Below are 23,874 nucleotides of genomic sequence, written 5' to 3'. Positions count from 1 at the left end.
AACAGATGACACTGTGAAAACAATACAATGTCTGAAATACTGTAAATTTGTCAAAGTGTTAATCCTAATCCCTCACAATAGGTAAGTGATCAGGAAGGAATATACTGTATGCATGCATAATATAAGATGTACTGTACATACTGTACAGTATGTAAAGTACTAGATCTACATATTCAAATCTATAGATCAAAAATGCAAAAATGTTAAAATTTGTCTCTTAATTGCATTGAAATATGTGAGAATTTTATAATTATGTATTATGTATATCCACTTGATTATATTACACAGTATATTATTTTGCTTAAGATCTATATTCTCATTTGCTGATGTGGTGTGTACTAGCAAAATACATATTAATCAGCTCAACTGTAATGTTTTATAAGTTAATTATTTCTCCATCTGGTACTTCATTTTAACAGAAAGTTAAAAATCAGCTTTGTTTTTATACATATTTTCTGCACATCTCCAACTTTAGTATTTACTCACAAAATGTACTTTTCTAAATTATCTAACAGAAAATAGTATTACATGATTTTCATAGCCAAATGTTGATTTTAAGCCAAAAGCAAAGGCTACTGTACATTCCATTTTAGGCCTAACAAAACAAAATGAATATATTTAAAATATTTTTTCAAACAAAAAAAAATACACAGATTGGATTTCTTTTGTTTAAAGAAATACTACAGACTGCAGAGTGACCATAGTGATAAGTAACTACATGTATTAATGCATTACTGTCTTCTCCTTTTTCATAAACAGAAACGTCCAACTCTTTCCATGAAGCTGCTGAATTGTGATGGCACCAAAAAGAACACAGGTCTTTCTGAACTTCACAAACATCTTGTGTTTAATTTGGAGCACTGAATATTTTATAATCACCACACGCTAATGATGCAAGAATCTTCTCAGAATAAGAAGCTTTTTTTGCTGTTGTTCTTTTATTTATTTTCCCACACAGTTGGCAACTATTAAGACAATTGCTGGTGTCCCACAGCAGGATGAATAATAGGCATTACTTCATCCAGTAAGTTAAACAAAAACAAATGACCATTAGCTTATTAAGACTGGCAATTAAAAACATGAGCCGTTCAATGACAGAAGAATAAGGCTCTTTGAGAGTGATTAAAAAAAAGAAAATGCAGATGAAGTTATCACTTCTAGTTTGAAAAAATAAAAATGAGCTATGTAAATCCTAAATACAAAGTCTCCTTTATTTGCAACATCTATCCATGTGCATATGCATAATGAAATATTCAGGTTAGCATTTTTATAATACATTGTATTACTGAATGAGTTATTTTTGGTTCATTTGCTTGATTCATTTTTTAATACAAGTCATACGTACAGTATATTATTTTAATGGAACACAACAAAACATTTTGCACCACATATCGCTGTAGGATATATTTTTCAGTTGTAGATGCGTATTTAGAACTTTAATAATTTACCTCTACCCATGGTGAATACAGAGAAACAATACAATGCCAACACTGAAGGGAATGTCAGCTTTCCTTTTAGGCTGGTGTTTCTGTGATGCCAAACAAACAAATGATTTTGACTGGGTCATGAGGCAGTGAAACCCGGTAAACAAAAAGCACTCCACCAAAAGAGACTCTAGACTGGATTATCAGACCTCTGTAACTTAAACAAGTTCTTATCCAGATTACTAATGGGTTACTTTCTCTAAACGAGCAGAGGCCCTGATGATTGTAGATGAAAAATGCAGATGAACTTTTAAAGTGCATAAGGACAAAAAAGCAAAAATAAAGCAGTACAAAGTATAACTTCAGAATTAAGATAATCTTCGAATGAAAAAAATGTTTTTAATCAATTCTGATGATAAATAATCATATTCAATACAAAACAGAGCATTTTTGGGTAGTGTTTTTTAATGTAATTTAAACTTATTTTGTATTAGGGTTTATAACTACCTGGACTTGTTTATACATACCTGTAGATGGATTCAGTACTGTTTAACATACCTGTAAATCTAAACAAAAGAATTGGTAATAAACAATATTTAAATAAAGAAATGACGCTTTTTATTAGTTACATTTTACAGCTACAGAGTGAACGATTTACAAAGTGCTATGACCACATGCCTTGTATATCTTAGGGAAATATGCATTTTTCCAGTAATGCTGCTATATTAATCTCACTGGCTGAGGAAGTCATTGTAAAAAGGCATTCTGAAATATGTACAGTATGTGTGGAAAACTTTGTTTTTTATTTTCTATTTAGGCAGAGAAAAAGCCTGTTCTTTTATTTGACCAGAAATAGCAAGGAGCCAGTAATTCCACTGCACAAAGGTGGTCAGTCCCTGTCAAGATGCTACAGTTAGATTTTAGACAAATACTGCACTACAGATTGGGCACAATGCCTGACTCAGCTATACCTAAGGGAAAAGTGAGCACATGGCAAGAGCGTTTAGGGAGTACAGGTCTAAGAACAGTTCTACTGGGATGACCTTCAGTGACCATGTGCAGTAGCCCTGTGTACAAAACTGTGACCTTACATAAAACACAAAGATTGCTAATCCCGCAGAACTGTTTCCGCTGCTCTCCTAGGAAAGCAGTGTCAGGTTTCTGCAACTCACAAATTCTAAAAAATCATAACCATTAATTAACACATACTATTTAACCTAAAATCCAAAAGTCAACAGTTGCTTGCCTTGTTTTTTTTTCCATCTAGTAGTGTAATGTTCAAAGAGCCATGAGCATGTTTAAACTCTGGGTTTGCAATTAGCAATGAGGGAGCCAAGACACACTGAGATCTCTAAGGTAACTTAATTGGAGATTACTTTAATTTTTAGTATCTTTTACAGTAATTGCAATGACTAATAAACAACAACAAAAAAAAAACCCAATTACAGGTACATTTTTTCTGTGGTCATATTTCTCATTTTCTAAAACTAAGGTCTTAGAATAGATTAAAATAAAACAGAATAAATATTAGGGCATAATTAGGCACAGGAGGCCATAGCAGGACTTTTAAAAAAAGGCGGATCTGGGAACAGACACAAATGCTGCTGTTATGAAAAAAATGAACCCAGGGCTCTCTTATACAATGCAGGAAAACTCTAAAAATGTAAAATACAAAAGAAAAGCCTAAGTTTCTAACTAGAACTCAAAACAACACAAAACTGACACAAAAATGTCCAAGAGTCCATCCTCCCTCCTTCATCCGTCATTCTCTCCACTTGTGTTGACTCTCAAAGCCTCTGCTTCCTGCATTTTAAATCATCATCTGACGTCTAGTGTGTTTTTGGGGAATAATGTTCAGACAAGAGCTGTCATCTTATCCGAGCCTGCCTTCCTATTACAACATAAATATGCTGCTATACAATTTCAGCATCACTGCAGCCTAACTCTCCATTTGCTTTTCATGTCTGGCACCCGTTTCTCTCAATGCAAACAAAGCTATAGGCCACCCCACATCAATTCTCAGTGTTTAGAAGCCAGGGCAGTCCTTCATAAGCAAAACATTACTTCTTATGTAAAACCCAGCAATCGGTATCAAATCAGTTCTTATTTTAGGCTAAGATCTCAGCTATTGCCTAAGAAGTCACTCTAGTTAAGTGCCCCTTATCTCATAACCTTCTCTTCTAATAAATACAAAGGGGTTCTCTTTAAAATCAGAGGTAATGCCCATATCAATGCCCCTTTCTCTGATAAAAGTGTCAGTTCTTGCCACACCTGCCACTCAAAGACAAGCTTAAAATTAATTCAAAGTGACAGAACCCTGAAGGACAGGCCACAAATATGCTTTCCAGGACCCCTGCCACTTAAAAAGTGTGAAAAGCAATTTTAGCACAGAATGTAAGGGGGGAAATTAGGTAGGGAGAAAAGAAACGGCTGCAGATCAAGGTTAGTTTGAGGGGTCCTGCCAACTGCATAACTGTAGCCACTGTCCTGAGAAATTATTTTGGTGCCATTAATTCAATTTAAACATACTGATATCATTTTAAGAGGTTTATGAAATGCTTTTCAAATATTTCACTGACCCAAAATAGTGGAAATATTGTCTCAGCTGAGCTTTTACTTCCTCCGTTTATGTCTCTAGTTATTTTAGATGATTCTCACAGCGCTCCAGTTTTACTTTTTCCAAGACTTTAATGAATGGCCTTACAATGCCTGCAAAGGTAGCACAGTAAATGCATCCTAAGTAAACACTGTACAGTAGTTATACTTGATGAGCTTGGGAGGTTTTAGAATACCATCACAGACAACGGAGCATATATGATTTTTTCTGCCTTAAAAGGTTCAAGGCTAGACAAAAGACATCATACAATGCCAGCCGTGTTTACAGCAACCCTGAGATACATTACACCAAAGTCTATCTGCAGGATTCTGTAAAATGGAGTCAAGAGGGAGTCACACAAGACATCAAATGGTAGTGACAGAGGATATTTCATATTGGGGAAAAAAAAGTGGGTAAATCTGTCAAGTATATAGTATGCCCAGGAAAATCCATGCCTATGAAATATGTCTAATAATTTCTATAAAATCCAGCAACCAGGTCATCAGCCAACTTTACAGGAAATGAACAGCAGAAAAGCAGAGGCCAACTATAGCTGCTGATACACTGCTGGCATTGACAGTGTAAATTGTAGGTTTGACTACAATGGACACATACAGTATGAGTAGCAGCTGATGGTCATGAGGTGCAGATGAAAAAAAAACACTTCAAAAGACAATTTTGTTTACCTCTTCGAAAAAAAGCTTCAAAAAGCTTATAATGTAGATTAACATTTTTAATGGTGAATTTTCAAACCTCTTCATGTAAAAATGGCCAAAAGGCAATCACATACACTCTTCAGATATATAAAAATATTTTTTTTGTAAAAAAAACTACCAGAGCAATTTCTAATTTATCTTAACGTATGCTGAAACATACTACAAAACAAGGCAAGCCTCTAGCAGCATGCAGGATATGGGCTGTACTGCTGATGGTCGTTACTGTGGTTGGGACTAATGACGATGCTCTGGCTAAAAGCATGGCAGTGGAAAATGAAGAGCAGGATATGCCAGATGAATAATTAAGAGAAGAGGATATGAATCTGGGTAAGGAAACTCAGGTGCTTCCAAATTATTTGGACAACTGAACAATTTGAAATTCATAAAATCAGCACCCAGGGGTAATTAAAACGAAAATGAAACTCGGCTGCATGACATGTCAAAAAGCAGGCTCTCTTGGTCCAGAGAAAATGGCAGGCAAGAAACTGGCTAAAGACTGGGTAACATGAACTATAACCACCTCACCTCTTTAACTTAATGAAAAACTAAAAGTGCTCTGGAAATAGGTTGAGGAACGTATTTTACCAAGGAGCATTTAGCAGCATCTAGCAGAGGGCTGTCCAATCCCGGTCCTCCAGGACCAGTGTGTCTCCAGGATTTCAATCCAACTCAGATCTTAGAAGGCTATTCTGAATAGATATTGGTCTAAATGGACTTTTGTGCAGGTCTCCAGGTGTTGCTAGTTTTATCAGACCTTGCAAACAAAAACATCAGCTTTCCAGGACCAGGAGCGAACACCTTTAATAGAGAATGTTTGAGAAAGATATACTGTAAGAGACACTGTAGTGCAGACCAGTGTCAGAGATAAATATAAACCACCACCATAGTTTTCCATTCAGCTTACAAAAAAGGCTATACATCAGAAACTGCTTACGGTTGTAGACACGTAAACTAGTCACCTAACAAGTCCCCATGTTTGCCTGTTATCAACAAGGGTGGCTTGAAAATGTGTTGAAAGTGCGTTACATTGATGTTATGTGTATATCATGGTTAAGTGCTTTAGTACCACTACTGTCCCTCATACAGTACATCAGCTCACCCCTATTCTTACTGAACTCAGGCACCTAACGATCAGCACTATTTAGTACTACTGTGATCCAGTCAGGAGAAGAAAAATAAGGAGAAATGTCAGAGAAGCAGCAGTGATATTTAGATGACATTACAATAAGGAAGCATCTAATAACATTGCTCGGGATAAAGAAGAACCCTGATCACTAACAAATCATTTCAGCATAAAAAAGGCCAATGATTCGCATGGACCACCTAAAACAGAAAGTCTGGGTTTTCAATTACATTTGAAGACATAAGTTGTAATATTCACAAGAGTATGAACAGCTCTTAAAATCTACCATATTTGAGATTATAGATAGGCCTGGACCAATATAAAACATGGACCACAAATAAAGAAGCAATAAAAAAGAAAAAAAAACAGATATTCTGTGAAACCACTGGAGAGTACCAAGAAAGCAGTTGGCTATTCTCAAAATATCCAGGGAGTCTGCAATAACTGGGACCATTCTTAAGGACTGGCTTTTTTATTAGATTTTACTTAGCAAATTAATTCTGAAATGCAAAATAGTTGTAATACTGTACATATATGTTTACACACAGACTCAATGTCTCAATGTTCAAGAAAAGAGAATACTGGTGACTGGACAAAATCTCAAACTACAACGAGACAAGAAGAGTTGTATCATAAGAATCTGTGTTAGGCCTGACACTCTCACTAATTTCTTCCCTGATGGGCCTCCTCTCATTATTACCCTTTCTTCTAACCATCAATTAAAGTCCTTTCACTCCAAAATATCATAAAATATTTATTTCAGATCTATCTATAAAACACAACCTTAAGAGTTTTTCTTCAAGCTGTAAATGAAGAACATGCTTAAATCTGTTAAAACTGACTTAATTCTTGTATCTTTAACACAGTGATTATACAGTCAAACTTGACAAAGATTCAGAATGTCTATTTTCTATGCTTGTTCATTTTGCTTAGAAATGTATTTTGCTGCTATGCTCTGTTTCCAAGGTACTGACTGTTGAAATACTTGGCTCTCTCAAGTCAGTGCATTGCGACCTCTGGAAAAACTGACATACAGCATGATCTCCTCGAGATCAGAGTACATTTGGAAGATCTGGTCACCACTTTGGACTTACTGTATATTGAAAATCACCTTTCTTAATGCAGCTATAATTTTTTTTCTAAGATTATTTTAGTACTTCAGGGCTATGCAATTGTGTTCCTATATGCCATAACACATCATTTTTTCCTTTTGTATTAATGGATGATGACTGTATTTTATTTTGAATGATGGGTATGCTGAAATCGACTACTTATTGTTATTGTTAGTGCTAAAAGCAAAATAAAAAGAAAAAACATTTAAAAATTAGTTCACTCAATTGAAAAAAAAATTATTAAAATTATGTGTTAAAAGCAGATAATATTGCTCAAGATAGAATTTATTAATGTACAGCAATACCAAGTATGAAGAAAACTAGAACATCCCATTGCACAAGTGTTGTATTATAACTCATCTCAGGAGCCTTTAGTGTTAATTGTAACAGGAAAAGCTAAAGAACAAGTCCAGGAGAGCTTCAGATGTTCCCCCAACAAATAGCACATCATTATGACTGTTATTAGCAACACAGCACATAGATAACAAAAGACCATGCAGTCAATCACTGCAACATTAAAAAAACAGGCAATGCTGTAGACGTCTTAATTGGTAAAGGGGAATAATCGAGTCCCCCGAGTAAGTACTTACATTAGACAAGCAAAGTAAATCCTCTCTGACAGTAAAGAAATGTACAACGTTAAGTGTGTATGAGATAGCTCTGACACTGTCCAGCCAGAAGATCCTGTAACTGTAAGTAATTAAAAACAACTTTACAGAAGATGTGAATCTAATGTTAAGCTGTAGTTTTCAAGTTACTGATCCAAAGAGGAACAAGTCCATGTGAAACAGATGTAAAACTGTCTTGCTTTCATCTGCCACTTGGAGAGAGATGAAAGCTATTTTCTGATGAGGCAGCTGCTCTGAGCATCCAAACCCAGATCCTAAGGACTTCATCAAAAACGCACTATTGCTACGCCAACAGAGTGGGTCTAGCTGGCATGGTTATAGATTGGTACTGAGCGTATTACATTTCCCCATCAGACAAAGCTCTTCTTGAGCTGCACAGCTGACTCGACCTGCATATCCTTTGTCTCGGATTAACAAGGGGATGCTATGAGCACCTGGCCTAACTTTCATACCAAAGCCTCAGTCAATCAGGAAAATTGAATCAGCACAAGATGAGAGTCATAAAAAATTGTGATATGGCCACAGATCTTTGAATGAAACTACAATATGTAATTGCAAAGAGTTAGGGGCACTACTCTACACCTTTGGAACATGAATGGTTACTTTATGAATGGTGTGTTGGAAATGAATACTTTTCTTTGTTTTCATTTACAAGACAATGATCTTCAGGATGATTAGTTTTATTTTATTTTTAAAGAAAAATGGAAAACTAATGTAAATCATACCCAAAGAGTTTTTATAAGTCACAATAGAGAAATTGAATATTGAAAGTAAAACTCTGTACTGTATGTGTTAAACTGTTAAAACGATCACTCTACTCCTTATCAATAATTGAAACATTGAACTCTTTTTCTCAAATTGGTTTGAGATTTGTGGGATTGAAACCATACTCATTAATCATAAAGCCTTGCAAAGGCGGCTCAGACACAAAGCCTTCTGAGAATATACTGTATGCACTCAAATATTAGATTCAAATAACAGAGAAATGTTTAGGGTAGGCACAGCTTGCTTAAAGTCTTATGTTAAATTCAAGGACCATGACATTAGTATTTAAATACTGGCAACTAGTACAGGTGAACACTGAAGTCAGTTAAATAAATAGCTAAGCAATAACAATGCTGTTTTTCATTTTACATAACATATTTATTTCTAAAAAGATGGTATGTTTGGCAGTTATTGTTTTTCAAACACTGCCAAAATGAATTATAGAGAGACATTTATTTCAAAAAGTCATATTTCTAGACTTGAGAGCTGTCTCTTAGCATTGTTTCATCAAGGTTTTGTTCAGGACACAATTGGTAAGAGAATATTGTTTCACAATACCACTCAAGCTACAGCAGCCTTGAAAAAAGATTTACAGCATATACCATATATAACACTGTAAATCATGAACTCATGCAACCAATAAGTACCAGCACTTGGCCAACCCAATGTGAAGTATTCAACACTTTCAACAACCCTGAATAAAAAACAATGAAATATGATTAATGTTTTCTTTCTTTGTTAATATCACTCGAAGATTACCTTTCAGACAGAATTGGGACTTTCAGTATCCCATGATACATAACTACAGTAGCTTTTTCTTCTTTGTATTTTTTCCAAGCCAACATTGTCACATTGTTAGAAAATCTTACTGATATTAATTAATTTTCCATTTTTCTTTTTTAAACTCAATAAATACGCTTTCTCAGGAAGCCTAGCATTGAACATTCAGATTTGTTTGTCTGTCATCAACACTGATGTTCCAGATCTTTACACAGAAAGCTTGAAGCCCAGATTCCACCAGGTTTTTGTCCATCAAATTTGCTTCCAAAAATTGTTTGCTTTGTGATTTCTTCCTGGAACACTACAGTCATTAGACCACTATAGAGGGTCTTGTAATTACTTAATAACTTCAGCCTCAATTACTATAAAAAATAAATAAATAAGCCATAACTTGTATGTACAGTATTTGTGTAACTCTGTAAGCCACCTTGAGTGACACTTAATATTTAAGGAGTTTTGATTGTCACTGGGCTGTAAAGAATATCATATATTATCTTGACAGTTACTGTATAAATTCATGAGACATCTCAGTTTCAGCTGTGGTGTCCATCATTAGGTCATACATGATTAATGGGATGCAAAGGAATATGTGGAATGTGGAAGAAGGCTCCACAGTAAAAACGTTGTGTTTCCTTTCTTCTCTTTTCAGGATGGAATAAACCTTTACTTGTTCCTTTGTAGCCTATGCATGCTGACGCAGCCACCTACTGTACATGATTAATGGAATGATTTCTACCCAATAAGGTAGATGGTGTGAGAAGTTTTTTACACAAATGTGGTCAGGAAAGTGGTTAAGGAGCATGTCACACACACAAGGACAACATCTGGGTATCTTCAAAAAACTCCAGCATAATAACATACAGTATTATGTCTCTAAGAACATCGTTCAAGTCTGACCTTATGAGTCTGAGATCTATGGCAAAGTGCCATGGCAACATAAAAGGAAAGGAAATGAATCAGCCAAACAGCAACTAAATGACTTTCAAGTCAAATAGGAACACATAATGCAGTTGGATGCAAAACTAATTGAATTTTTAGACACACCAGAAATATGATTAGCACAGAAAAGTAAACTCATGATGAAAAAAAATGCTATATATTCTGTTTAATTTGGAGTTAGTTTGCATCCTCTAGTCCTGGTGTCCTAGTTAGAAGAGATTAGCAGGTAGATTTGAATGTTTACCAGGAATTTTTACGATGAACGTTTTTCCTTTTGTCATGAAGCACAAAATTTGTCACAAATATCTTTAGAATGGTGTGGCAATGCAATACAGTACATGCATGAGTCAATCACCAAACAGTTGAAAGATCACCTGTGTTCTTGATTTTTTTTATCCTTACAGAACACTTACAGTACGACTCAATCAGACCCATCACACAACTTGCAAGAGATGGAGAGATTTTGCATGGAGGAATGGTCAAAAGAAGGCTTATACGATAATGATTGCTGAGTTATGAATGAATTTTAACATCTTACTTTTGTGACTCTTTTTTAAATGTTATATTTACAGTATAAAATACTAAAAGTGTTTAGTTTTTGATACTGCATGTTTCTATGACACAATGCTGCCTGTACACCTGGATCATCTAACTTTTAATGAGTTTTTTTTTAAAAGTATATACTGTATAAACACGGCGACTACTGCAAGTTTACGCAGTATGTATACCACTTTCTAATGTGTGTATTCAAGGTATGGAAAAAATAATTAAATCTTTAGCCTACAAAACATTCAAATATGGTGCCATGACAAAGGGGAGAACTCCTTAAGACCTGCTAGTCCATTTCAAATTGCTATTGTCGAACACAACACATATAGTCAAAGATCAAACTTTTGTCTGACGTACAGTACTGTTATAGACTGAGCGCTTCAGTGGGTATGGTCAAAAAACAAGGATGAAGATGAAGTAATAACTTGCCGATAAAGGTGATCACCTGTGTTGTATAATGATTAAGCACAGGTTTCATGTACAAGAGCTCTCAAAACAAGAAGGTTAAATTTTACTTTACTTTCTTAGTGGCTAAAAACACTGTCAACTAAATTTGCATTTGTGGGGTAAAAGCATCAAAGTGAAAAGGCACATTCACCTCCAGCCGAACTCGGTTTTGCTTAAAGCTTTCAAATGAAAAAAAAAGAAACCCTTAAGCAAATCTGCATGTATTTGCTTGGTTTCCAAATGAACTTCAGTTCAGGCCTCTGGAAATATAAAAATAAATGTGTTAAAGTGCATCAGGAATAAAGTCTACAGTATGTGTGCATTCATTCTAAGTAAAAGGATTTAGAATTAGTATCAGTAATTGTTTTGAAAAAGAAAATTGATTAATACTATTAGAAATTATAGCAGTTATTACCTAAACACACAATAGGATATGTTTCAGGAAAGAAGAATGCTCTTAAATATTAAAATGTTAAGTAAAGGGCTGTTAATTATTACTCTGGAATGTATTTAAGACACTAGCCAAGTTTGTACCAGTTTACTTTGAAGTGATATACTGTATGTCAATTCTGGATAGAAAACTGTAAACGTACTGTTGTAAATACATAAGGTTTGAAGCACACGTCAAAATTGTTTCATGTACTTTTGAATTAGAACATAGCTCGATTGTCCATACATTAAATTGTGGAAAGATTTTGAAAAAAATATTTTAAATATTACTGTTTTTCCAGGTTTATCCAATTGCGAGTAAATGAGTGATATACTGTAATGCAGTTTTTCCGTAGTGCTGGTCCTGAAGTACCTCTGTTATTCATTGCACTGGACTTTCCTAATTAAGCTTATTGAACCTTTAATTTAGCTATTTTTGAGTTTCATCTCTTAAATAGTAGGACAGAGTTAGAAATTAGCATGGACCCTGTACCAGATGCTAGGTTTCAGAACTGCTCTCATTTAATTATTATTTAAATGACCAAGAATTTAACCAATGACTCAACACATCACTCAGAATGCTTATTATGAGTTTGTTTGACACAAAGTAATTCCCATCTGTTTCTGTTCATCATTCATTGATAACTGATTAGGAGTTGTTTAGAAAGCTATGAGAGAGCAACAATTTTAAAACCAGTTGATTTAAATTTATTTTGTGTCTTGCAAACAATAAGCATTAAATACATTATTTCTGAATTCAAGATCTGAATGCAGAAAGAAGTTAAAATCAAATAACTTTTTTTATATAAATTTATGGTTCAATGTCCTGACCTGACAAAAAAAAAAACAAGGCACAGGGGATCCTCAGCACCAGTGACCTAATGAATTTAAGAAACCTTCCTGCTTTAAAGTGATATCCTCTAACTACAAATGTATTTGTCATAGTGTGGATGGATTTTTAACTGCATTGATTTTCAGGTTTCCAGGTATACAAACCACTGCTGTATTTAAGTACTTTCTTAAATCAATGCCTCTTCTTTTCAAAGCCCTATGGAAACCAACATAAATAACTGTCTTAACATTCATTCTGAATGTGACATTGTTAACAGACAGCACCTTTGTTGGCAGTATGATTCTGTCAACTTTAGGCTTTCTAGGTAAAGAATCTGCCATTTATAATTTTAAAAAATACCACATATATTCACATACTGTATAACCTTTAAAGCGATGAGATTCCACCATGGTTAGGTATGTAAAGGAGCCTTCAACAACTGCTATTGTCATGAATAGAGCACACTACAACTTTTAATGTCAATTCTCAATCATTTCAGCTTCCTAATACAATGCTTTTGCACATGGAGAAGAAGAAGACATCAGAAATATGCACTGCCAAGGCTCCTGTTATTTTTCACACTGCAAGCACCTCATTACCAGTGCTGAGTTAAGATAAATAGAAGGAGTACAGAAGCTCCTCTTTAAAAGCTCAAAGTATAACTCTCACAGTTGTTGATAAAGGTTGAAAGGTGAGAAGAGCTTGAACAACTCAGACCCACCAAGCCCTATGGAAACCAACATAAATAACTGTCTTAACATTCATTCTGAATGTGACATTGTTAACAGACAGCACCTTTGTTGGCAGTATGATTCTGTCAACTTTAGGCTTTCTAGGTAAAGAATCTGCCATTTATAATTTTAAAAAATACCACATATATTCACATACTGTATAACCTTTAAAGCGATGAGATTCCACCATGGTTAGGTATGTAAAGGAGCCTTCAACAACTGCTATTGTCATGAATAGAGCACACTACAACTTTTAATGTCAATTCTCAATCATTTCAGCTTCCTAATACAATGCTTTTGCACATGGAGAAGAAGAAGACATCAGAAATATGCACTGCCAAGGCTCCTGTTATTTTTCACACTGCAAGCACCTCATTACCAGTGCTGAGTTAAGATAAATAGAAGGAGTACAGAAGCTCCTCTTTAAAAGCTCAAAGTATAACTCTCACAGTTGTTGATAAAGGTTGAAAGGTGAGAAGAGCTTGAACAACTCAGACCCACCAAGCCAAACTCTGTGCCATCTCTTGATGAATGCTGACTGCGGGTGACTAAAGACATAGTCCAAATCTGAACCAGCACTTTATGGACTACAGGGCTTTACTAATTAACTACATCAATATACTGCATATTGACAGCCACAATTTAACTGCCAACATGCTAACCCATGAGTTCACAAAGTTAACATAAATTGTTGTATTCATCTAAAGTTCGCAGAAAATGATTTTAATCGTTTTTAATATCATAAAAACAGTTAAAAACAATAGGAGGCCGTATGGAGTTCGATGTTGTTTTCAGTAGCAAATTGAACTACAAACCTTCATCAGCACTTTCTGAAAGAAGCAAGGTTAGCAGCTTCAACAGCGTGGCTGGGAAGTGAGTTCCCTTTATGTCTCATGTTCTCAGTTTTAAATACACTTTCACATCATATCCTTTTGTCCTTTTGTTTGTATTACAATTAATTGATTCTGAAGAAGTCCATATGATTGATTTTTACAATATCTGTGAGGATTTTGATTACTTGAATCTGGTCCCTACATACAGTAGTCTTGTTTGTTCTAGACTAAAAAGGTTCAGTTCTTTTATTAAGCAATGTATCTGTTCTTCTCTTTACTGATTGCAGAGAAGCAATATCTAGCTTGCATATACTGTAGGTACCCAAAAATGTATACAATATTGCGAAACTTATTAATGCATTGTACTATTTTAATAGGGCATCCTTTGATGTTAATTCAGCACCTTCAACTAAATTTCCTCGCCCGAAAGACAAGACACCTAAGTCTTTCCTATATGAATTCTCTTTAACCTCGGTGATTCCCATTTTATACTGTATATGCAGTTTATGTTTTTGTTGCCTGCATACAACACCCTGCACTTGTTGAGATTAAATATCATCTGTCAGATATTTATACAGTCGTAAAATCTAAGTTTCTTTTGCAGCATTTCCTAATCGTCCTAGTTTGGTATCATATGTGAACTTGATTAGTTTGCTAGCCCTACCAGTATCTGGATTATTGACATAAATTAAGAAGAGTGGTCCTATTATAGATCCCTGTAGTACCCCACTAATTGCATCACCCCAATTTGAGCATTTATGCCTCATTTGTACCATCTGTCCACACATAACTTTGATTGCCTATTGTTTGCAATTTGAGAATTATTTTTTTTTACGAGAAGCTATATTAAAATCCTTCTGAATATCTAAGTATAAACTTAAACACTTTATCTGTATCCATTACAGTATATATTCAAAGAACTCAAAGATGTGCCTTTTCTAAATCCATGTCAGCTATCCCTTAGATTCTTTCTGACATACAAAAATCTTCCAGATTAGTTCTAATCATTGTTCCTGTGTATAATACGTGATAAAATTACTTACAGTACAGTTAGTAAGTTTTATTTGTATTGCTGCATTGGTTGATACAATACACTATAATGTCAACCTACTTTCTGAACAAGAAAATTAACATAGGCTTTTTCTAGTGGGCTGATATAGTGGTAATAATGATGAGTAAGAACTTAAATTAATCACCTCAGATGTACATCACAATGACTTGTTTTAATGTTTAGTAATGAGGTATGATTGTTAAACAATTTCTGAAAGTAATTCAGCGCTGGAGTTGAATAAATACATATAAACGATCTGTACACTTGACTATGGCTGTCATTTAAATGTTCCTGTTTTAAACTCTGTAAGTTTATGAGCTGTATTCATCTAATAAAAGTAACAAAAAAGTAATAGGTCTGTGCTCATCAAAGTTTAGTCTGATGAAACAAATTTCACTACTTAAAAAAATCAATTTAATTGTTAAGATTACGTCAGTAATATCTGTGTAATAAACTGCAAGCAGACTAAGTGCTAGATTACAAAAATTTAGCTAAAGGAATTCTAGCCCTCATCCTGGTGATCCCCACACCAGCAGATTGTATACAGTAGGTACTGTAGCCTTTAAGCCATCAATTTCTAAACTTCATGTGGATCATGTGGAACAAAAATTAAACTATCCTTCAGCCCTCAAGGACCAGCATTCCCTTCACTGAATCGCTATTTGCTTAGCTGACCAATTGCTTAAAGAATATGCCTTTTAAATAACCTATCTTTAAATAACCTACAGGAAATAAATGATCTATAAGAATACCTGGACTGGGTATACTCTCCAAGTAATGGGTTGGAGACCTCTGATTTAACTACTAGTCAATCTCAAATTCTAAAAGTGGTACTTAAGACAAAGCTTTTTTTTGGAAGAAGGAAGATGTCTATTGGAAACAAAAAGCTATAAGCAAGCAATAAGTGTACATTTAAAAATTTTAAATCAATCCACATTCGTCATCATTTATAAAAAAACTTTTACGTCATACAGTATATGGAAAAGACAATAACTCCTGTTCTGTATTATTATTTATTATTTCCTTATTATTTCCTTATAATAATTTAGTTTATTATTTCCTTAGGAAACTAAACTAAAGAAAAACTGAATTAAATCCCAGGTCTCTGTGTTAGATCTTTTGGAAGGTTGCATGTTGGATTTTTAACATTCACCTTTGAGTCATTTTTGTTTGCTCTACAAACCAGGTAGTTGCCATTTTGGGCTCTTATCTTATTGTGGAAACAAAATTCAAACTGCCTCAGGTAACAGACTCCAAATGTTTTTGATTTATTCTGTTATATTGACAGTAAAAAAAAAACATAGTGATATCAAAGTTGAAGAAAAAAGTTGTTCCCTTACATTTGTTAAGCATTTATCTTAAATAATTACCCGTTGTTTCTTGTCAAGAAAAACGAATCTACATGAAATATGTTTACCCTTGCAGTAGGTAAATTGCATTTTACCTTGTAATAATACACATTATTTATTATTATATCTAGTGTTTCAAATTTGAATTTTAGAATGTATGTGTTACCTGAATATTCTATATAACGATCTCTTTATCCATGGAAAGGAATCTAATATAAGATTATTTCTTCTGGCAATATGACATTGCAAGTAGGAATTCTTGCATACACAATATTACTGTAAATGATTAATTTCTTTTTAAGATGATAAATAAGTCTAAGCTGTTCTATAAAGACTAAAATGTTTTATCTTGGAACATTTGAACAAAAAGGCATAGAAATAACTACAGCATTTTTGTGGCCAAAGCTCTCAACCTGTCAGCCTTATAGTTAAATCTACTAAGGAAAATTCATTTTCAATGAGAAGAACGAGCCTTTCTGTGTGAGTTGTTTGTTTTTATACGCAACAGATGCTCCTTAAAACATTGTTGTTTCATAATCATAGTCAGAAGGAACAATCTACAATAATGTTAATGGCAGAAACAGTTACCCCTCAATCGAAGCTCTATCTGTATTCTTGTCATGCTCTACCTGGATGTTTTCAGATGCTGTTTTCTTTTTAAATGAGGAAGTAGCTAATTGAGAAATAAGGATAAGAGCCTTCTGAGACTCTTAACTGAATCCAATATTGATCTCTTTTCTGATCTGAAAAGGATGCAGCAAGTTCTAAACAGATGCTCAATGCATATAATGCATTTAATCTTGAATTCATTTATTTTTAATACCCACCAGCATGCTTTGTTCTTGCTTTGATCTTCTCCAATGAAGATTTACTGTGATATATGAACAAAGCATGAAATAATCCAAAAATGTGTGACTTGACAGCTAATTCAAGATAAAAAAAAACAGCTAAAGCTAAAGTTGGCTTTGACCTGTTACCTACAAATTCTTGTAGTTTTGGCTGAGATTTTTAAGGAACCAATCAAAATAGTGGATTATACAGTATGTCTTACAGGTTAGATCACGTTCAGAAGCAAATATTTACACTTACCCTAACCCCTGACCCTAGGGAATGTTGTCACTATCAGATCTAGGCTTATTTCAAACTTCATACACCCATAATATTAATCTGTCTTAATTATGACATTAATGTGGCCTAGTCTAGCAGGACTGGGGGCGGAGGTAGTTGTACAGACAGATGGTTAAACAAACAGATATACAAATTGCTGCAATACATTTTAGGCAAAAAAATAATAATATGTTTGTCTTTTTGTTCTTTGAATTAATTCTGCACATTCCAATAAAGATTTCCCAGTAACTGAGAATCACATGAAATGAAAACCTAGATCCAATTAGGGACACAGGAAGTTAAGCACTGTTCACCAATGGAAACCTTTTCCTTTCTGTCAATGTCCTGCAGCATACTCAAACAAACTCTGCGGAAGCCTGCTTGGACTTGTGTTCAATCCATGCTTTAAAATGTCCGGAGAAAGAAGTAGATAATTATGCATTCCTTAACTGGATTTGCTGCAGATAATAATGGTATCACTCTTTGAAAATATCCTGTTTTTTTATTATTTTTGGCACCAGTTATTTATTATTTTTGGCACCGCTATGTGGATTTTTAAAGTGAAAGCATCATATTTATCACTAATGTGGTCAATTAAATGCCTAATTAAGCAATATGCTTATATCTCAGGGGAACATGCAGGATGCACACTTATCAGCATGAGCCTTCAGTTTGAAGACTATCTTATACTGTACTTACAAAATACTCAAGCTCACCATGCACGGTTTTTCTTGAAGTGATTAATAATGAGAATGGGGGTGACAGTGATCTGGGAATACAATCAGTATACAGATGGTGCTGGATTAAGACCCTGTTTTGCATAAGGTACATCTCAAAACACAGAGATGGAGAAGTAAAAGAGTTGCACATTGTTCTCTAGAGTATGTTAACCAACTCCATAGTGAAGATTTCATAGCTGAAACTATTAGATAAACTGCCATAAGACTATGAATTGAATATTCCTGACAATGTTGACATTAGCAACATATCTCACCATGGTAATTGTAAATCTTCATAATTATAGAAAATCACTCAACTTTAATTCTATAAAAATTAGGGCAATGAGATTATCTTTTTTCAAAATGAAACGTTCTAAATATACCTTTTAAAATTATGTCTTTAACTGGCAATGATACTGTAAATATCATATTTTTTATATGACAGCAAGGGTTCATTTTTATTACATATACTAATACCAGTTTTCTTTAGTCATATCACAATCTCTCATGATAAGATTCTCACATAGGTAAAGAGTCTAGTGTTACATAATCAACAGAGCTGAACACATGTGTTGTGCTGCTGAAGTCCTCCAGCACACAAATACGTATATCCTTTAACTCAAGTAAATGTGGTTGCCATATACTATGCAACTAAAAGTCTCACCCATTGTAGTTCAGAATACAGTCCAGCTATATCAGCGTTATTTTGCAGAAGATGGCAAAGCTTTTCATGTAGAGCAAAAACAAACATCACAAAACTATCAGGAACATAAAAACATTAAGTGATGTCTTGACCTCAATTGGCATCTCATTATAGCTTCCCTTGTAAAATCTGACGAAACTGGTACTTTAGAGATATCTCACCATATTTCTGTTTTGAATAAGACATGGTGTATGAAGCTCAAAAACATTACATTTTAAATAAATTGCAGGTAATCCCACCCGAGTCAACCAACATCATGAGTTATGCAGCTGATGCATAACTGAAAGTAAAGTGGAAATCCAAAGGCAGCTAAATTGACAATGACAACAAAAGGAGTGACTTTAGGGGACCATCCTAAACACATGGATTGGAAGTGACAGTGATCCTTAGACAGGAGTCTGGACTCACCTTGTCTGGAGTATTCATCAGACTCGCGGTGTACAAGGTCGGCAACACGGCTCCCGTAATGCAGCCTTGAGTCATGGTCATATGCTTTGAGAGTCTCACTGGAGCTGTAGGACTTTTGGGTGGGGACTCGGCAGTCTTCGCTATCCAGGGAGGAGCTGGTGTAGTGGAACTCCTTGCCACAGTGACCCCTGGTCAAGGAGCGGTGCCTGCGGTCTTTCATATCCATGGCCGTTGCACACCAAGACCTATGCAGAACCCCTGGAGATAACTGTGATTCTGACCTGTCACCTAGAACACAATAACACAAAATGTCCATTAGAGAAACGCTTTAAAATTAATCAGGCATTGACTCTAGGATCAAAGAAAGAGCTTAGAGATAAGGTATTTTAAACTAATAAAAGGTACCATTATTTGTTGTATAACATTGCATAAACAATGTATAATCAATTGTTTCCATGATTTATTTCATTGGATATTTTTGTGATTTGAGAGAGAAAAAATCCTTTATAAAATGAGCAAAAGTTCTTATTTCATTTGCAGTGAAGGCACATTATAGAAAATGCTGTCGCATTTTAGAATACGAAAGAGAAAACAGCCCTATAATCAGAAAATCTAAATCACTGAGAGGCTTAAGGGGAAATAAAACCAAATACTAACTGAAATCTTTCAGTTCAGCTTTTATGTACAGTATTTCAGACTTCATCACAAGATTTATTATTTTACACATAGAGACAATAAGAAAGCACATATTACTCTCACAGGAGATCACATTTATGCTATTGAAGAGACTAGGATACCACAACGGCTAAAAAGTCATCTAACAGCCCTATGTATTTGGTAAGTATACATTAGAAGTGCATAACTGACAAGATATTTTGAACACACAGTAAGAAACAAAACAGCTAATTAACTACTCTTTGTCATTAACTAACAACTGACACAAAAACAAAATTGCCTTTATGCATCTTTGAATCAAAATTATTGCTGAATTTCAACCACAAAAATGATTTCACCTCTAACCTCAGTTATCATATTAAGTAAATTAAATTTTTAGATCACCACGCTCTATTTTAGACCTAATAGACAGTTGAAATTCAACAGCTACAACCACTGACTTGGTAATAGAAGGTTTGATTAATGTATTCATATTATAACAATTTATTTGTTTATTAATCTATAAAGTTCTAAAAAAATAAACACAAGCTATTTAGCATTACACTGTAGAACACAACACCACTACTTGTGTTCATTTGACATCACTGTCAACATTAAGCATTAAAAAAACACATTAAACTAGCCCTGTTTACAAATGTAATTAAATCTTTCACTATAATATAACATTTAGAACAGCAAGGTGATTTTACCTCATAGCATATCACAACCTTTCATAATTAAAATGTTACTTCAATGTTGTTTAATTAAAGTTTATACTGTATACTTCCCACTGCTGTGTTCACGGAGATAGAACCAATGAATCTTATAAGTGGAGGACCACTGTGTCTGTGTCAGTCCCACAGAAATTAGTTTCACTGAGACATGGTACAAAAACAGACATGAATTTCCATTTCACCTGCACAACAAAGAAAACTGAAAAAAAAACCACACAGCAACAGAGAACAACTAGAGAGAATGACTATTATTTCCAAAATGATCATTCCTTAAATGTTGCTTTGTAAAGCGGGAAAGAAAAAGGTAATTACAGAAAGTACTGTAATTCCCTGTCGTTGCAAAGATACCACCAAATCCCAGCTTTGGTTCCCGTAGATAACAAAGCCCTTTTATCAGCAAAGGTGGGCAATCCCAGTAGTATATATACAGGGCTATTCCACCTGAGACAGACTGTATTTTAAGTGACATGTGTGGGGTGGATGACACCGAGACGCATCAAGATACACGCAGATGGACTCAAGAGACTGGGTGAGAACATATGCAGAAGAAGATCACTGAGCTGTTAACTCAAGCTGCTGTCAACAGTAAGTGTCAAATATGTGTCAAATATGCCCTTTCAGATTCTGTTTGACCTCATTCGTCACCGGTTGTTAGAATCATCCTGAAACGGATTTTCAGACATTCATACAAAAATAACTGAATGATGCAAATTACTGACGTAGGAAAGGAAAACCACCACCTCTGGGCTCACAAGATCTCTGATAACCACTTTATAAACACTTTCTCTTATTGATTTTCAATCAGAGTGAATTTAAGCATGTGGTTCTTAATTAAGGCACCCATTCCAACACGCTATAAAGCCTAGAGGGGTGTTTGTTATAAACCAAATCTGAAAATGATCCAAATGTGTCCACTGAGTTGTCCAGGGGTGTGGAAAAAAAAGGACAAGAGACTAGAAAAATCCACTTGGGATATGAGCAAATTTTCCTGTCCCTTTACCATTCAACTGATACAATCACATAAATCAAATACTTCCTTCAGACATGTGCTTTGCCTAACCAGTCACCAACAGCTGGAACTTCTGTGCTCATGCAGTGTGCATCAGAGACATGAATTTGAGAATTTCACACTCAGATAGACCCCCAGAATATTTGTCCATCCATTCAATTTCTAACAGTTTTATCCAATACAGGATCATGGAGGAGCCAGAGCCGATCCCAGCAAATAAGGGGCTCAAGGCAGAATACACACTGGATGGAGTGCCAGTCCATCACAGGGCACATACAGTCACAAACATGCATACACTCACAAGAGGGCCAGGAGCCAGTTAACCTATAAGCATTCCTTTGGACTGTGGGAGGCAACAAGAGCACCTGGAGGAAACCAACGTAAACACGGGGAGAACACAACAATCTCTGCAAAGACAGCAGCCCAGGTTAAGAACTGAACCCAGGGCCCCCCCGTTGCAAGGCAGAAATGCTTACCTCTGCACCACTGTGCTGCCCCCCAAAATATTTGATGGACACTAAAAACAATGGTATGGATTCAAAGGGTGTGCATCAAAAGGCAACACAATCAAAAATGAATAATCATGTTTTCCACATGAGCGCAAATAAATAGAAATTCAAACATAAAAGCCAAAACCAGGCATGGGCAAGTGAAAACAATTTTTATTGGAGTGAACTCAATAAAGGTCACAGAGCTTTTACAAGGCACTGGTTACTGTCTTATCACTGTTTTTTTTTTTTAGTAAAGCTTAAATTCTATTTCCCATGAAGCCTGTTATACTAGGTATATTTAGAAAACAGGTTTACATTTGAAATGTGAATATAAACAGGTTTGTTTAGCCCATAAAAAAATAACCTTTTGTTAATCTGGCTGAAAAATGCTGAGTTAATTTCAATTAACTTATTTATTATAAATGTTAGAACTATTGTACTAGCCATATTCTTTATACTGTGGTATTACGCCGGGGCATGTTCAGTGTGGAGGCGGAGCCCTGGATTAAGGGCGACACCTTACTTTAGCAACCACAGCTGGCCTGGCTAATTTAGGAGGAGCCCCAGCTGTGGAGGCCCCTTTAAGAACACACATCACTGCCCTGGAGCAAGCAAACAGGACTTCAGTCCTGACCCATTTTCACAAGAGGAGAACATTCCAGCGGCAGTCCCCATAGGGGAATGTAAGGACAGCGTTGAGGCCGTGTTTTTGCTTCTTTTAATCTTTTTTTTTTCTTTTCTCCTGTCCCACTGTGAGGATTCACCGGGACAGGTTGAGTTTCCTTTTGGCCTTGTTTTCATCCAGTCTGGAGCCTGCTACTGTATATAGGGACAGTCCAGACAGGACACTGCTGTTCCAAGAAGTTTTTCTTTTTCCCCAGACTGCACCCTGATAAACAGGGACGGTCCGGTCCGGCTGCTGCTCTGCCAAGCCGTTTCTTTTACCTACAGACTGTCCCTGTTAGAGAAGGAGAGTCTAGTCTAGATGCCACTGTGAAAAGTGGTGTACTTTTTCCTTTTTTTTTGGGGTTTACGCTAGCCTCACACCAGTATCTCCACCCCCTCAAACGGGGCGTCGCCTTTTACCTGTGTTCGCCGTGGCTCCTCCCATTCCCGCACTGTCACAATACCAATAAATAGCATACTAACGAAACATCAAACAGGGCAACATATTAACTTGAAAGCTCTAATTTAATTTAATCAGTAGTTTTAATTAATCTGCTGTATTTTTTGTCAGCATCCCCAAACCCCATGAATATTATAATAATGAATTTCGCAGGTCTTGTAACACTGAAAAAATAAACTGTCTGTCTTTGTCTTTTGACTAGGTTTTGAGACATATAAGGCAGTTTTAGAATTTTCAAGATTATATGACAGAACGTCTCATGTATGCATCAGTAGCATCTGAAAAGTTTTTTTTACTATTTTCCACTGGATGTCAAATGTGAATATTAAAAATCGCTAGTACACACAGAAGCCAGTTCAGACAATACGAAAGGTTCAAATGAAATGATACAGTAATGATGTAACTACAAGAATTTGGGAGAAACTACAGTTAAAGAAAAATTATAGTGTAGACAGAAGGATGCAATGAAATATTAAGCTGCATACAACCCACTGGGTGCATGGCATCCAATCTTGAATAAACTAAGAGTACGATGCCACCAATGATCACCCACAAGCCCACATCTAATTCTGACATATGGGAAAATAAAAAGAATATTTCAAACTTCACCCAGCATAT

The 23,874-nt window shown here is 35.2% G+C and overlaps 1 protein-coding gene across 1 annotated transcript in view; it reads right to left on the bottom strand.

Moving 5' to 3' along the window:
• The window catches only part of LOC148821135 (teneurin-2-like), a 30,858-nt gene extending 11,390 nt beyond the window's left edge, over nt 1-19,468 (bottom strand). Inside the window, exons 1-2 of the mRNA XM_088933427.1 lie at nt 19,239-19,468; nt 15,017-15,019 (exon numbers count right to left, since the gene is read on the bottom strand). Coding sequence (XP_088789553.1) covers nt 15,017-15,019; nt 19,239-19,468 — 233 coding nt within the window. The remainder of the gene's footprint in view (nt 1-15,016; nt 15,020-19,238) is intronic.
• Nucleotides 19,469-23,874: the final 4,406 nt, after the last annotated feature.

This window comes from Atractosteus spatula, chromosome 14 (assembly GCF_055471065.1).
Source record: "Atractosteus spatula isolate fAtrSpa1 chromosome 14, fAtrSpa1.hap1, whole genome shotgun sequence".
NCBI lineage: Eukaryota > Metazoa > Chordata > Actinopteri > Semionotiformes > Lepisosteidae > Atractosteus > Atractosteus spatula.
Note: the sequence above shows the minus strand (reverse complement) of the source record. Positions and strands in the feature narration are given on the sequence as shown.